General features: G+C 38.6%; 1 protein-coding gene across 1 annotated transcript in view; it reads left to right on the top strand.

The window, feature by feature from the left end:
* The window catches only part of ABCC8 (ATP binding cassette subfamily C member 8), a 76,738-nt gene that overhangs the window by 11,212 nt on the left and 48,595 nt on the right, over positions 1-16,931 (top strand). Inside the window, exons 5-10 of the mRNA XM_039707421.1 lie at positions 488-730; positions 1,572-1,760; positions 6,634-6,798; positions 8,743-8,898; positions 14,583-14,717; positions 15,715-15,877. Coding sequence (XP_039563355.1) covers positions 488-730; positions 1,572-1,760; positions 6,634-6,798; positions 8,743-8,898; positions 14,583-14,717; positions 15,715-15,877 — 1,051 coding nt within the window. The remainder of the gene's footprint in view (positions 1-487; positions 731-1,571; positions 1,761-6,633; positions 6,799-8,742; positions 8,899-14,582; positions 14,718-15,714; positions 15,878-16,931) is intronic.

Genomic DNA, 16,931 nt, shown 5'->3' with positions numbered 1-16,931 from the left:
CATGGAGGTTCAGATTAGTTATTAGAAAAACTTTTTACTGAAACAGGGGGCAGGCACTGAAATAAGTTGCCCAGGGAGGTGGTGGAGTCACCACATCTGGATGTGTTCCAGAGGTGTCTGGAGATATGGTGTAGGGGTGATTAGGGAGGTTCTGGCTTGGTGGTTGTACTGGGTGATCTTGAAGGTCTCCCAACCATGATGATTCTGATTCTCTATGGTGGTTTGGGTTTTTTTCCCTGCAAGTACGCAATTTTTGCACCATAAGCAGAGTCATAGTGAATGATAAGAATTACTTATTTCTAGATTGGATGCCTCTGATTATCCTCAGTACCTGAGGAAACTGGATTGCTGTACTGGTTGTACTTGAATGTCTTTTAAGAAACCAAGACTGATTCACTGATTATCTGCAATGTCCTTCTCTATTCTTTGTGCACTTTTATTTTCTATGTATTCCCCATTACTGTGCTGGCATTTTTCTGGATTTCAGAGGTATGTTTTCTTCAAAACTCCTAAAGAAGTTAAACCTCCTGAGGATCTCCAGGATCTTGGTGTGAGATTCTTGCAGCCCTTTGTGAATCTGTTATCCAAAGGAACATACTGGTGGATGAATACTTTCATCAAGACTGCCCATAAAAAACCAATAGACTTGAAAACCATAGGCAAGCTTCCCATTGCTATGAGAGCTCTGACCAATTACATTCGCCTTAATGAGGCCTTTGAAGCACAGAAGGTATGCAAAGCATGGAATTATGTTTGTTTACTTGTGTTTTTCATTACTTTTTATCATATAAGCATGGCACACAGAGATATAAACAAAGATATGATGCAAATGAAGTATTCATTGGTATAGCAGTCCATATACCAAGAGAACACATCTTCAGTTGTACCTCGTACAAATAGTGACATTTCTCTAATCAAACATGCATGTCAAACACATTACTGGTTTAATGTGTGTAAAATGTGTACAGCCTCTATTTTGATGTGGAAAGTAATCATGGACTGTGTTCACTGAACACCATTATTCCTCCTAATAAGACCCTGGAAACATTCAATTACACAGTCTGTATTAATTAGGCCTTGCAGGGCTATTTTTTTTCCCATGTTATTTCAGTTACAGTTTGCCCATAGAAGAGTTCAAGGCTGAGACTACCTCGGCTGAAATTAATTTTCACTCCTCAGTGGGAGCTGAGTGTGTACGGGGTTTTAAGAGAACTTGTTTGCATCCTGCCTAAAAAGTGTATGCTTCCAGTCTCTGTGTTCACCAGAGAACAAAAACCTGTCACTTCCCTCCCTCTTTTTTTCCTTTCTTAAAAGGCCACAAACAACACACTTACTTGATCCCTATTAAAGGTAGGAAAGAAATAATGGTTCCCCTTGTGGAGGAAAGTGCAAATTATTGCTTTGTTCTGACTCTACAAAAAGAAACAATAGTTGTAGTTCCTTTGCTTTCTACCTGAGAGACTACAAATGATTGTCAATGAATTAAAGCAGCGATAAAATACTAATGATTTATCAGACCTGAGGTTAATGTATAACATAATTCTTACTAATTTTAATTTAATTCTGAGCAGAACAAAAGATCATCATCTCCCCAAGGATCCAGATCCATTTGGCGTGCTCTCTGCTGTGCTTTTGGAAGACCCTTACTTCTGAGCAGCACATTCCGTATTCTGGCTGACTTGCTTGGATTTGCCGGGCCGCTCTGCATCTCTGGGATTGTTCACAACGTTGGAAAAGGAAATAACACCATCCGCCCACAGGTACTGTCAAAATGTCAGCAAAAGAGAGGAGTCAAAAAGGGATGTTGTGGCTCTGTATTGTTTGTCCTCAGTAAGGAAAGCGACTCTGTGCTGTGTTTGGGAGTGCTGGCGGTGCCAGTGTGAATGTAGTGCCTGATACCCACTTTTGTCTTGGGATGGAGGGTGTCCAGTGCAGGGCAACAAAGGTGAGTGAGGGACTGGACCATCTCTTGCAAGGCACGCTGAGGGAGCTGGACTTGTTCAGCCTCGAGAAGAAGTGACTGGGAGGGGACCTCATCAATTTTTACAAATATCCAAAGGGAGAGTCTCAAGAGGATGGAGCCAGACTCTGCTTGGTGCTGCCAAGCAATAGGACAAGAGGCCATGGGCGAGAAATGATGCACAGGAAGTTCCACCTGAACATGAGGAAAAACTTCTTTACAGTGTGGGTGACTGAGCACTGGAACAGGTTGCCCAGAGAGGTTGTGCAGTCTACCTCCCCGGAGATATTCAAGACCAATTGGGATGCAATCCTGTGCCATGTGCTCAGGGATGACTCTGCTTGAGATGGGTGGTTGGACTAAGTGACCTTCAGTGGTCCCTTACAACCTGATCCATTCTGTAATTCTTTTGGGGGCAAAATATGTGAGCCGTGCATCTAGTCAGCCTTGCATTCTGGAAAATAACCTCATTTTGTTCAGGAAAACAGTAAAGCATACCCAGAATCCCATCAATATCATAAGGAATTTAGGTGGTCTTGAGTAGAGAGTCAATCAAGTATGTGACCGAGTGCTTTCCAGAAAGGAAAAGTGTTTTTTTAATAGGCTTGGCTTTTCATTGCAAAAAATGAGGGATGTCTAAGAGGATTAAAGCAGAGTTTTGTCATCATCATAAAATGCCAAGTAATTAACTGTGACCAAGCATTCCCTCTAGTGCCTTTGGGGAGGTTAGTTTTGAAAGATCAACTGAAACATATTTTTAAAGGATGCTGTTTAAATGAATGCTCTCCGAGAGGAAGCAGACATATTTCTTGATTAACTAAAAATAAAAATGTAACTCAGGAAGCATCTTTTCATTACAAGGTGAGGTCACTGAGGCTGGATTTCTACGGGATAGATCAGTTTATTTCTGCAGCTCACTTAGTGTCTGATACAAGGCTATTTCTAAAGTATTTTGACACTAATGGAAATATACCCATCCATTTAAGTACACTTTGGATTAGGTCCACTGTAAATATTGAAGTCCATCAGCTGCAGTGCAGAACATTTAACAAAGGCCTCAGGCTAAAATTAACTGTTTGTCCATTTTGCAACCCTTATCCTAATATTTGGAAACTTTATTACAGAGAGTGGGTTCAATGAAACCAGTCAAAGCAGGAAATGAGAAAATTAAGACTATAGTACTATGTTCCAGCAAAGTGCTGTGGAAGCTCTTGAGCTCTGCTTTTCAATAATTTGTTTGGGACACTGTTTCAGCTGAAATTGTGATTTGATATAATTTGCGGATTGTCCTATTTAATTTTCCTCTAAAATTGTCAGCTACTGCTTCTCTGTGAAAAAGAAAAAGTTCAGGTCTGGTCCTGATAGGCCCTAAGCAGAGCTTCACGAGCCTAGAATCCTCACTCACTAGCTGAGCAGTGACCTCACTGTTGTCATTGACACCAATTTGGGATCACCTAACAGCAATATTCACTGATGGTCTGTAGTCCACAAGTGACACTTAAGGGTGTATTTTAGCTTTGTTTATGTTTTCCTTATGTTTTGACATTGTTTGAGGTTTTTTTTCTGGTAAGGGTCTAACTACATTTAAGTTTGAAAATTGTTTTTGCTGGATGAGATGAAATATCTTTCTAATGAAGAGTTTCTGTTCAAACTATCTGGAAGCAGACTGGGCTGTTCAGGAGGGCTCCCATGTATATTCACATACCTAGCCAACTTGGTCTGTTTTGAAAAGAAATAGACCAGCTCTACTTGTAGGAATGCTATATCCTTGCTTGTAGTGAGTCAAAAGAGGAAAACCTTGCCTTATAGTTTGCCCCTGTGAGCCTCACAGGTGTGAGAAACAAGCTTTCTAAAATGATGTCACATGGAAGTGATGATAAGTGGGGGGAAACAGTGTTTGTGCTTGATGTGCTGCTGAGTTTGAGGGTGCTGGGAAGAGTTGCCACACAGTGGGACAGAATCAGATAAGCTATATAAATTGTGAGTACAATGGAGGGTGTCTTTTACCCATCTCTTACCCAGCTACATCTTAAATATTTCAATTGAGATGTTGTAATGAGTCAACCCTATCTTTCAAAGAGAAATTCTCTTTGTGAAACTGAAGGCTAAGAGATAGAATGATTGTCCTATTTCTCATGTCCTTTGTGACAGATACAATCCACCATGGAGCTGTAACTCAGATCACATGGGTGTCACAGGCAGCATTAACTGCTCAAGTTAGTGCTGCAGTTAGTCAGAGCACAACAGTGTCTTAAATTCTGTCATGCTCTTCACGTTTATTTATAACTCCAGTGTCAATATTTATGGCCACCCCAGAACATTCCTGTGACACGGATTTCTCTGAGTGTTAATCATTTCACACTGAAGAAGAGACTGACAGAATGATAACCTTTATCATTTGCTGGTAGCATCTTCCACATTGAAACGTTAGGATTAGCAGTTCCAGTAGGAGTAGCTGCTGACATAACACATTCAGAGATGCAGCAAACTCATTATTTAAAAGGTTCTAGCAGTCATAAGACCCAGTGTAGCAAAAAGTCCAGTATTGACACTAAGATTGTGTGAGTCTACAGTCTTTATGAATTTAAATAGCAGCTTTTTGCTCAGCCTTTTGCAGGTCAGAGCAACTTTTAAGAACTGGTGTTACCCTGAAGTTGTCAGGAAGGTGGGACACTGAATATTCCCAAAGCCTTTTCTGAAAATAAAACATCTAATTATTTCTGTCAACTTCTCAAACAAGGTTATTTGCCTTATATGTGAAAAGTTCAGGAAGTGTTCAGTTATTTCTGTGTTTCCTGCAGGATGACAAGTGTGTGTAGAACCTATTGTAGCTTTAAATACTGGTATGCTCAGTAAGCCATAATGGCCTGATAATGCATCTGAGGCTTGGCAAACATCTTGCTATCAGCAAGTGTGTGATGTTTATGTACGTATGTTTGTCCTTGTTTTCTCTCAAGGGAGTATTAGAAGGAAGGATGAGACTGTTCATCTCACTTTCCCTCCTTGTCTGTTAGATTGTTTTGATGGGAGTCAGTGCTGCACCAGAATCTCATTGCTAGACAAGCATGATTTGTCAAACATAGTTCTGGGAAAAAAAAAATAATGTTCTTTTACATACAGTAAAAAGTGGTATGAGCTGCAGAGATTAGCAGTACTGGCCAGATGTGTATAGAGGACATCATTGAAAGCCTGAAGTTGTAAGACTGTAAATAATCTTTAAGAGAAACTCATTTTTAGTGTACTATGGACTATTTGTAGTATAAAATACTGCTGAAGCCTATTGGAATTGCTATTGCATAAGTAATAAATTAGGGCTTTAAAATCCCTTCAGGGTGCAAATAGGTAAAATAGCAGTTAAATGTCACTTTATCTGAACTGCACATGCTTTGTGCTGACATGTACTGTAATTGCTGACATGTACTGTAGTTGTTCAGTTTTGCACTTAATACAGATTTTAAAATCTTCCTCCTTTTACATTCTTTGTCACCTCTGCTCCTCTTTTCTTCTTTGCTTTTTATCTCTGGCACTGATTTGGGACTTTTTTGGTTCATTTGGCCTATTATTTTTTTCCTGGGCTGATTTTCTTATCTCAATGATTTGAATTGGCTCAGGAAGAAATCCTGTTAGCTCCCCAGCTAGTGCACAGTAAGCAATAGAAGCATGCAGGTTGGAGCAACCAGGGTGTAAATAAGAGGAGGGAGAAGCTTTTTCCTTTTCCAGCTGGCTCAGCCAAAAGAACAGCTTAAAAACCTAAATTTTGCCTCTGTATGAACTTGCCATATGGGGTTTTTATGAAGTTAACTGCAAGGTGCAGATCAGATCTAATAAAATGTACAGACATTGAGAGTTTGTGAAATATAGCTGATTAAGTGTTATAGAAGTTGTGAAAAGTTCAGCAGCAAAGAAGCTATGTAGGCAAGAAAAAATGTGCTGAGCAAGGGATACAGCAGGAGTGTAAATGGCAAGAAGCCCTCTGGAAGGAAATAGGAGTCATCTTCTTAATTTTGCCTTTAATGGAAGCCAAATCCAGCAATCAGTGTTTTGAAGGAGAAGGAGGAAGATGGAGACATCTTAATTATGGAAGGCTTTTCATGGTGAACCAGTCTCTCAACTTGTTGTGGCACCAAAGATGTCAACTTGTTAAATATAATGTGAAATAAATGCACTGCTTTTCCATTGAGCTGTAGACATGCTTCAAAATGCACTTTGGTGAGCTCATGAGCTTGGTAAAAGGTAATGACCATGTATAAAAGTGAACAAGGTGCTGCAGGCAAAAATAACTTGCATGGTTCCAGGAGTTTTGAGTTTTTTACAAGTTCTGAAGGTCATTTTTAGTGTTCAGTAACCTGAGGTGTTAAATAATGAGAGTAATTTTTCCCAAAGGATGTTAACTGTTCCTCTCTGATGATGGGCAGTGTGCATTTTTTAATAAATTACCATATGGAGTGTCCTAGAGTCTTGGAAGGATATCAGAAATCCTATAAACATCATTTTGCATTTAAGTGAAGCTTACTGAGTTGGCATGTTATGAGACTGTTTCTTTGAAGTGATTAAACTGTGAGATTTCAGACAAGGTTGGGAGTACTTTCAAAGTAATAAACTGTGATTATCTCTGGCTATTAATTATGTAAATTACCATTGCACCTGATTTCTAACTTTCTTTCTTTTTACAGACTAAAATTCTTGGTGTTTTCTTTATTTCATCGCAAGAGTTCCTCTCCAATGCTTATGTTTTGGCTGTGCTCTTATTTTTTGCCCTTCTATTGCAAAGGACGTTTCTGCAAGCATCATACTATGTTGCTATTGAAACAGGAATCAACTTGAGAGGTGCAATACAGGTACCCAACAAATCACTAATTAACCTTTTCACACCCTCATAAACGTGTAGTTGTAAATATAAATTATATAGTTGTTAGATTATAAAACGCTTCTCTCCTGTAATATATTGAATGTACCATTGCTGTTAGAAATTGTGTTAGCCTTGAGTTGTTTCCTTTGCATCTTATTTTGATGGTTTTATATAAATATTTATTTTTAATATCCAATGCTGTATTTCTTCTTACCTTCAAGCAAAAGTTTGCTGGTAGTAAAATTGAATGTAACTTTTGAAGTAATTTAGGTGTGAACTGCACCTCTCCCATCTCAAAGGCATTTTTTGGTAAAATCACATCCCATGCAAATAAAAGATCTTTAAAATGTCTTTGTAAATATATTTTGGACAGAAGGATAGGCATGAGTAGTGTTCTGTTCTATGGATTATGCCACAAAATCTACCAGGCACAGTGGAGTCTGTAAGCACTGAACATGAGTCAGATTGCAAAAATGGGGTCTCTGTATAGCTGACAACTATAGATCAAAGTTTGATGTAGCATACAAAGCTCTGTGCCTGGAAATGAGAGAATTTGGTGTAAGATTACAGTGTGGGATTGCCAGAGGCACTGACTGAAACCTACCCTGTGACAGCAGGCTTAGTGTAACTAGTAAGTTACACTATTTATCCCCTGAGCTGCATGGATCCTGTGGGGAGTCTCCATGATGGATGGATGCTTTCAGTAGCAGCCTAATTGGTTAATTCTCTTTTGATCTTACACTTGGAAGCACTTGTCAGCTGACAGACTTCTGGTTTCCATCCATTGGTTTTGCCTGACTAGAGCGAAGTAGAAAAATTCTGCAGGAATAGAAATTTGACCCAAAAGCAAAAAAAAAAAAAAAAAAAGAAAAAGAAGATAGCATGACTTGTATTAACTGCAAGACCTGACCTGCAAGTGGTTGAGTGGTTGAAAAATACAAGGGACCAAAGCAAGTGCAATAAGGGAATAGTTGGAAAAGAGTGCTAAATAAATTCTGTTTAAGAAAAGATTTGTATTCACTGTTCTGGATAATAGAGGTTCAGATAATGCCAGTTGGACTATTCAAATTGGAAAATTTTTAGTCAGCACTTTAAGCAGCAGATCAGTGTTAATGGCAGTCTCCCTGCCAATATTTTTATACTTTTTTCCTATGTTTTTTTCTTTAAATCTTTTCTCTCCTCCTGTGTGTAAATCTGCCACTGTTCAGTGTCCTATCTGATTTTTATGAAATTAGCTGGTAAAAGTGTGCTTTTATTATTCTGTACTATGTTATTTTTATACCTGGTGCTTGATTCTGCACTGAGTCAACTGTTTAATTCGGTACAGAATTGTACCTGAGACATTCACTGTCTGTGAATTAAACTGTGTAATGGAACTGAGTTCTCTAAGCAAAATGTAGCAATGTTCTCAGCCAGGAACATTGTGCTGAGGTTGGATGGGACTTCAGTCAATTGCCAGAAAAAAATACCAAGGATTGTAATACATTAAGGATTATATATTGAATATAATAATATCTTAGTGTTAGTTATAAGAAGGGCACTCTGTGGAGATGCTGGAGGTGTAAATCAATAGGACAGTGAAACCTTCACTGACCAAAAATGCCCAAGAACCACATTAGTTTGATTAACTATGAAGTTGCTAATGTGGTTCTTTAGCATTTTTGGGCAGTAAAGGTTTCATTCTCCTATTGATGCACAGGGATGAAAAAATGAGTACTTAGACAACCAAAATGCAGGTAACAGCACTTTGCTTTGTGTCAGTGAAAATCAGTAGCTTTAAATTTTAAGAAATAACTTGAAAGGCCAAACTTTATTCTCTTCACTCAAGTTACTGGAAATATTGTCTGCCCTCAATATGCTGGGCCTGGGGTTTAGATGGAGCTAGAAGTCTCATTTTATTTCTGTATGCTAGTACTTTTGATCTCTCTTCCAGACAAAAATATACAATAAAATTATGCAGCTTTCAACTTCTAACATGTCTATGGGGGAGATGACAGCAGGCCAGATCTGTAACCTGGTTGCCATAGACACAAATCAGCTGATGTGGTTCTTCTTCCTCTGCCCTAACCTTTGGGCTATGCCAGTACAGGTAAGGTGATTAAATGTGCTGTTGTTCTTAATGCACATCAGTCTGTAGTGGTTCATTGCATGCAAGTTGTATGAAAGTGGGGATGTTAAAGAAGTTAAAGAACAACTTGAAATAAAATGTCAAACTATTCATATCTAGAGATATTGTCTGTAATAAATTCCACATCTGTGACTGGACTTTAGGTATTTTTGATTGTATTAGGATCTTGGCTGCTGCCAAAAATGCTTTGCATTTGTAACAAGAATTTATAGGGTGCAGCAGGTTGCAGTGCATTCATTTATTACATCAGGCAAGTTAACTGGAAGATATTGCAATCGTTTGTCTTCTGAATCCCAGCAGAAGCAAGAAAAGTAGCATAAATATGATTACATAGAGATGATCCTTTGGACATGCCTTGAAACTACTGCTGCTTTTTGGATGACAAATTCCACAGTTTGTCACTGTTTTGGAGGCTATTTTTTTGTTATTTGTTATGCAAAATGGTTTTGCTGCTTTATCCTCTGGTGTCTTAGACAAATTCCACAGTTTGTCACTGTTTTTGAGGCTATTTTTTTATTTGTTATGCAAAATGGTTTTGCTGCTTTATCCTCTGGTGTCTTTGGCCTCCTGTATCTAAACAGCAGTCTTATCCCTTCAGTCTCCTTCCCACTTGCATTCTATTCCCACTACACTTCTATGTAAGAATTTCATGAAAAAGCTGACAGTAAAGCATGAAGTTTCATCTGATACTCAGTGCCCTGCAAGTCTTTCTGCTTTCTTCCAGCTACTTGGTGCACTTCTGTTGGGTGTGCTTTTTGTTGTTCAGTGCTAGCAGTAAATGCAAACAGAAGAGGCAGTAGAGTTTAAATTCACTTCTTGGCGAATTTGGTATTTTCTAGACATTTAATTTCAAAAACATTATAAACTCTTCATTGTGTTCATGTCACAAAATTGGCGAATTTGGTATTTTCTAGACATATAATTTAATTTCAAAAACATTATAAACTCTTCATTGTGTTCATGTCACAAAGGCAGTCTGGTTCCAGCACCACACAGAGGCTGATTTTGCTGGTGTGTAAGTCAGAAACCTGCAAGTAATCTATCCAGCAGCTTTGCATTTTGGGTTGCTTTCCCTTGCCCAAAAATTAAATGGTTTTCATGAGACTGTATATAGACACCAACCTGGCAGATTCTATTTCCAGGCAGTTTATAATGTGGTTTTAGGGGTGCTGCTTAGGAGTTTTTGTCCATCAGCATCTTATACAAGTGATTTTCTTCTGTAAGATGGTAAGCATGTAAGAAAATGACCTTGAAAAGTTGGGAGTGGGAAAGCAAAGCCAGCCATTCAGATAATTGGGTAAACTGTATGAATGTCTTTCAAAGAGTGAGGTGTTAGACTGCTGGCCATCAGGACTTTTTCTGACAATAAAGATATTTACTAAATTGAGTGGATTTTGTAATTGTTCCTGTTGAATACAGGAGGATTTTGTCAAGCTGCTACAGATCAGATGAGCAACTCCCTTAAAATTAGGTCTTCAAATAATCTGATTATGTGATAAACCAAATTAACTTCCTAATCTGGGGTAAAAAGAAAAGCACCTGATTTAGCTATTTGCCCTGAATTTTTTTCCATCTCACTGAGAAAAATGCCTGGTGGGGGGCAATGCAGGTCCTTTTTTATTGTCAGTTACAGTGAGTCTTTGAATTCATCTTCTGTCCTCTTGTATAGTCTCAGTCTTTTCATTCTCTGAAAAATCAGCAAGTGTCCTCCTGAAATACCCTGAATCTTTACCCTTTGGCCACATGTTTGAAACCTGCTGTATTACCACAGACAGTATCTCTGGTAGTGGGGGTAAATTGCTTCTGAGACTGCAGTAGGGTGTGGAGGAAGAAGTAATCTGTCTGAATCTCTGACAAAACTCTTCTCTTGTGCAAAGCCTCAAATCAGGATAGTGAGCATATTAAAATATAAACAATCAGCAGTTTTCTGGCTGGTGGCTTCTTTTAACTGTGTTTCTACATGTGTGAGATGTATAAAACAGTGCCTGTTAAAATATTGAGATTTAAGGTGATTGTGGCCATATTTAGGTCGCAGTGTGGTTGCATTCATACGGTACAAATGCATTTTTTTGTTCCAACAGTTACTCCTGCACAAGAGATATGGACTAGTTTTTCTGATCTACAGTTTAAAACATTTTGCTTTCTAGAATTAAGGGAGGGTGATGCATATAGTAGTTATCTGGAATTTTTCAGAAAGCAACTTGACTTATTTTTTGGCATGGTCTCCCTGAAATTATGAGTGGGGGAGGAAAAATGGGAACCAGATTATTTTAAAGTGGGGAGGAAAAAATTTATCAAGGAATATGTCCTAATATTGATGTCTAATTGCAAAAAAGAGGATACTTATAATGAAAATAAATTGAGAGGAAATATTATATTAGATATGGTTACATATTGGCAGTTTGTTGATAATAATTTGGATGTCAGGGTATTTTCATTCCTTTTATGGGAAGCACAGTAAGAAGCCAGTGGTTGTAATTTGCTAAAATGATATTGCTGAAAAAGCTGTGGAGGGTTAAGAAGAGTCCACCCCCTTAATGATAATGTCTAGGGTATCAATTATTATAGAGAAATGATGTACAAGCTATCAGTTTCATGTACACTTATTTTCCGAGACCTCTCTGGCAGCTCAGCATAGAGAGTGCTTTAGTGCAACTGAGAATTAGTCCAATTCCATCGCATATTCTGTAACAACATTTTGCTCTAATGGGCCAGAAGTCACAGACTCAGAGACTTCCTGACAGTCTGCAGAAAATAAAATTATATTTGCATTAGAATTCCTGCTGTGAGGCTCCTCCTCTCCAGATGAGGATGATCAGTGCTAGAGCATGCTCCTGTTTTATGGGTGGTGCACTTCCTGCCAAAATCAGTGGAACAGTCTGCAGAAAATAAAATCATGTTTGCATTAGAATTCCTGCTGTGATGCTCCTCCTCCTCTCCAGATGAGGACGATCAGTGCTGGAGCATGCTCCTGTTTTATGGGTGGTGCACTTCCTGCCAAAATCAGTGGATCACATTGGCCACAAAGGCTTCTTCAGGAGTTTTCCATAGCATTCATTCAGTACCTTGTTTCATGAGGCAGTGAAAACAATTACTGGCTCCTTGAAAGATGGCTAATACTACACTGCACAAACTCCGTTATTATTTAAAACAGGTTTTTAATTGTTTTGTAGCTCTTAGGCTAGCAATCAACATTTCAGCATCTGCTGTAGATTTTATAATAGCCATTCATGACAAGTTAGGCTTTCTATACAGTCCAGATAATTTGAGCCCCATCTTTGCTCTGACTGGAGTCAATGGGAGCTTTATCATTGCCTTAAGCTACTGTTTGAATGCTACTGGAATCCATGAGAAGAGGCCCAGGGATGCCAGTCAGTTGAAAGATGCCCTCAGTAGGTTTGGCTCAAACCCTGGGAGCAAAATGAGGCCTTATGAAGGCCATCTCCCCATGCCTCCATTTGATAAACACACTTGTTTGATTTCATTGTGATTATTAAAAAATCCTGTATCCTCATATCTCTGGCTCATATCATTGGTGGGGACAGCTTACACTTGTAATGAAAGGACATTTGTCTCTTTCAGAACTGCCCACAAAGCAGTTTCTGGCTGCAAGTATTTGCCATCCTTCATTAAATAATCAAGACAAAACAACCAGAGCTATTGGCAAGCTTTTCACTCCTGATATTTATCTCTGGCAGAGAAGAGCTTTGGGATTTTGTTGAAAGAGAAGCAATGTTTCATTACATAGACTTTTTTTTTTTAAATATGATTTTTGCCTTCTCAGGAATATTGGTGAGAGCCCTCCCATCTGCCAGATAGTGTCCCCCAGAGCTCAGATGTTTTCTGTGTACTCTTTATTCTTGGCTCTGCACTTTGTGATGTGATATAGAATTATGTTCAATAAGATTTCAGCTCTTTTCAGATACAGTTCTTCACTTTTCTTTTTCCATACGTGCTGAACGTTTTTCAAAAGTTTGTCTATGTTATCACATTATAAAAAAGGTGAAAATGGGATAATTTTTAACCTGTTGGAAACATAGGATTTTTATTGCAAAGACTGACCCTCTCAGTAGTTAGAATAAGGGTTGGAAAAGCAGCTGTGAGGATCTTATCTTCAGGATCCAGCTGGGATAGCTTTCTCCTTGTCTATGGGAGCTCATGCTCTCTTTTCAGAGCCAGGTGGTCCCATAATGTCCTTGACAATCAACCAGTAGTGAGGGAAGCAGGGAGTCAGGGTTCTGCAGTGCCTTCTCACTGTTCAGTGCTTTCCTGTATTTTGAGTACCACAGCATCTGCCCCTGATGAAGCAGTTGGGAGTGAAAATCTTGCTCTGTAAAGACCATTTTGTGTTATGGAGGAGAGCTCTGACAGGCAGAGGCCTTGTGTGTTTTGTTTGACTTCAGACACTCATTAATTTCCTGACTTCAGATGGAAGCAGATTGCTCGCTTACTCATCACTGAAAGATTTTTTTAATTTGCAATTTAACCTTGCCTCTTACTAGATTTGTGGTGCTTATACAATGGGATTTTACTTTCATGTCAGTGCATAATTTCTTACTCAATACTGTGGCTCATTTTGAGAGTCATGTTTTAGTTTAGTTCAGCTGTGCAGAGGCATCCGAGGGTTCCTAAGAAGAAAAAAAGTATTTTTTCTCTCTGTGCTTTAAATTGATAGAAATGTGGAAACTACAAATTCCTTTTTTTCATGTAAACAGCTAATTCCTATAAATGTGTGGAAATAGGCATATGACTATTGAGCTTTGAAATTATAGAAGACAGTTTCTGTGAAGGTTCTGAGAGTGTACAAACATATCAAGAGTAGTAGATAACACATTAAGGAAACTTCCAGTTATTGGGTTTTTTTAATTAAAGGAAATGATGTATGAAATTGACTTTCTATCCCTGTGTCTTCTGATTGATTTATCAGTTTACACTTTTAAATACTTATATTGTCAATGTTGCAGATTGTTCAGGAGTCAGTCATTACAATAGTGATAATTAACTTTGGTAGCTTGTATATATTGTTTGTGTTTATTGAGCTGCTTACAGAAAGCCTCTCCATCCAGACTGTGGCTTTCTTCTAGATTCTTACTTATCCAAAGACAAAGTTGGCTTTTTTTACACTGTTTCTCTAACTCTTTTTCAAAAGTAATTGTCTGTCTGGCACTGTAGATCCTTAAGGGAGGTCCTTGCCAGTTCATGTCAGAGATTATCTGAAGTGAGTGTTCTCAGTAGTACAGTGTGTTTGGAAGCATTTTTAAATTAAAATTTATTTAAAGGTGTTTTTCTAAAATCTATTTATTTTTAAATAAAGTTCTTTTAAATAGTTTTGAGAGTTAAATTATGGAAGATACACAAACCTGTACAACTTCCTTTTACTGTGCACAATGGGAAGAAATACAGAAACAGAAATATAGAGAATGGCCAGGCTGAGGAGCACAGCACTGGGTGGGTGTCTGGGTCCCTGAGAGAAGCCCTGACTGATGACATTGGCTGTGCCAGCATTGCTGAGCTTGTGACATTTGGGGTGGCTCTAACTGCAGCTGCTGTTGGTTGAGCATTGTCCCTTACCCTGAAATTGGTCTTTGTGGTGCATACTCCAAGTGAAGCCAAGATCTTTCCCTCACCTTCTTTTATCCCAACAGATAATTGTAGGAATTCTTCTGCTCTACTACCTTCTTGGAATCAGTGCCTTAATTGGAGCAGCAGTAATCATAGTCCTTGCACCTGTTCAGTACTTTGTAGCAACAAAACTCTCCCAGGCCCAGCGAAGCACATTGGTGAGTGTCTTCAAACTAACTGGTGATCTAAATATCATATCTGGCAATTATGCATTGGTCTGTGCTTGGAATGACAAGGCTAACCATGGATGTTGATCCAGAATTGCTTCTCAAACATTTCATAGTGTTCAAGAATGCCATGTTCAAGAGTGTGAGATTTTAAGTGTAAGCAGTAAATACATATGTTTTTAGGTTTATATTTTTCAGCAAATATGGTTCCCTAAGAGCAAAAAACCTTTAAAACCTTCTAACTTAAAAACACAAATGATCAATAGTCATTGACTGAAGTAGCTCTGGGCAGTGCACAAATAAATGAGTTGTGCAGGGCAAGCTGTCCAAGGGGAAAGGAAGTAGGGATGCTGTGTCCAAACTCAGACCCCAGATGTGGAAATCTATCAAACAGATTTATTTAAACAAGCTCCATGCAGTCCTAACTCCCACTGAGTGGGTGGCTCAGCTGAGGAGCTTAGAGGTCTGCTAAGTCACAAGCTGTTCCTTGATCCCTCATTTGGCTTGTCTATAATTTGAACCACCTGCATCACTGCTGAAAATGTTACCTTGCTTCATTGGCATTCCCATGCCCAGCTGTTCTGAACCTTTTTCCCCCTTTCAACAACTGTTGCACTGCCAAGGAAGCCACAGGAACTTGTAATGGAGCCAGAGCTTGCTGAAATCTCTTCCACCACAGATCATGGGTAGCGATCAGAGTTATTTGTGCATCTTCCTGTGTGTAGAGGAATCCCTTCCCATCAACAGTAGGCACCCTTCCAGAAACATGGACAGCATTCATTCTTGCAGCATCCAATCATACAGTCAGTGTCACCTAGAAATTCCTGCAGATGGGAGCAGTGCTGTTTGTGATGGAAATGTCTGCACTGTGCAAGGGGGCTGCTTGTAATTTTTGTGTCATCGTTATGCTTTATTGTACTCATCAGGTAGTTAGTTTTTATTAGTTGTTTTTGTACTCTTCAGGTAAATGTGTGTGTAAATGTTGCAGGAGTACTCCAATGAGAGACTGAAGAAGACAAATGAGATGCTGCGGGGCATTAAGCTCCTGAAACTCTATGCTTGGGAGCACATATTTCACAGCAGCGTGGAGGAAACCAGGCAAAAAGAAATGACTAGCCTCAAGTCTTTTGCCCTTTACACCTCCATATCCAGTAAGTCTGTTCCTTCACAGTAATCCACTGCTCAGCTAAGTGCTACTGAATTATTAGCTACTAATGAGTTTACCATTTCTCTGTTGAGATTATTTCAGTTGCTTTAGGCTCTGATCTGTACTTCTCACTTTCCATCTAGTCAGACCCCGCATTTAATTCAGTAGAACTTTGCTTGTACGGGAAATATGCCTAAAAGAAAAAATGAGTGCTGCAAAGAATTTACATTTTCTGGGCTAAAGCTTTCAAGGGGCAAATGTTTTACAGATGATATTCTCTTCTAGAACACAGCATTCAAGAGGAAGCTGATGTTGAAATTTATTTGTTGAGGCTTTTTTTCTGCATTTTGCACAATTCAGAGCATACAAATAACATGTGACCGCCATTGTCTTTGCAGTGAAGCTCCAACAGACAATATTTACATGTTCTTACTCAAAACTTGGATTTCTTGTTAAAATAAGTGATTATTAAAACCATTTCTATATCTTGGAAAGAAAAATATGAGCATTCTGGCAATTTCATCATTCAGTATCCAGATTCTTTCCTCTCCTGTTATTTTTCAAGCTGCTTTAAGACTTTATTGTGTTTTTAAAAAGACCTACAGCAAATTGAACTCTGTGTTTGAGGAGATTATATACAATACCTATATAATTGCTATGGTAATATTTTAGAAATAATTAGTAGAGTCGCACTGAAGAATATATAATCTGTGAGATATTAATGAAATGGAAAATTTTATCAAGAAGCTTTTGAGCACTACTAGGTACCTGTACAAATATCTCCTGGGATAATAAGGAGGCCTAGTTCTTAGGATCACATAGGTAATGTACTCTAAGAGAAAGATCATGATCCCACTGAATTTAACTGACATTAAATTGAGATATTCCTTGTCTTCTGAGACCAGAATGTCTCTCTGGCAATCCTAAGAACTGTGTGCTTGGAGAGGAGTTTCTGTTTTGACATAAAACAGAATTTAGCTGCGGACTGTGAGACCAGAAACTCTGTCTTACTCCCAGATCAACATAGATGGTTCCCTTTGCCTGCAGTGCTTCATGTG

The sequence above is a fragment of the Passer montanus genome, unplaced genomic scaffold (genome assembly GCF_014805655.1).
Source record: "Passer montanus isolate IOZ18808 unplaced genomic scaffold, ASM1480565v1 scaffold2, whole genome shotgun sequence".
Lineage (NCBI taxonomy): Eukaryota > Metazoa > Chordata > Aves > Passeriformes > Passeridae > Passer > Passer montanus.
Note: the sequence above shows the minus strand (reverse complement) of the source record. Positions and strands in the feature narration are given on the sequence as shown.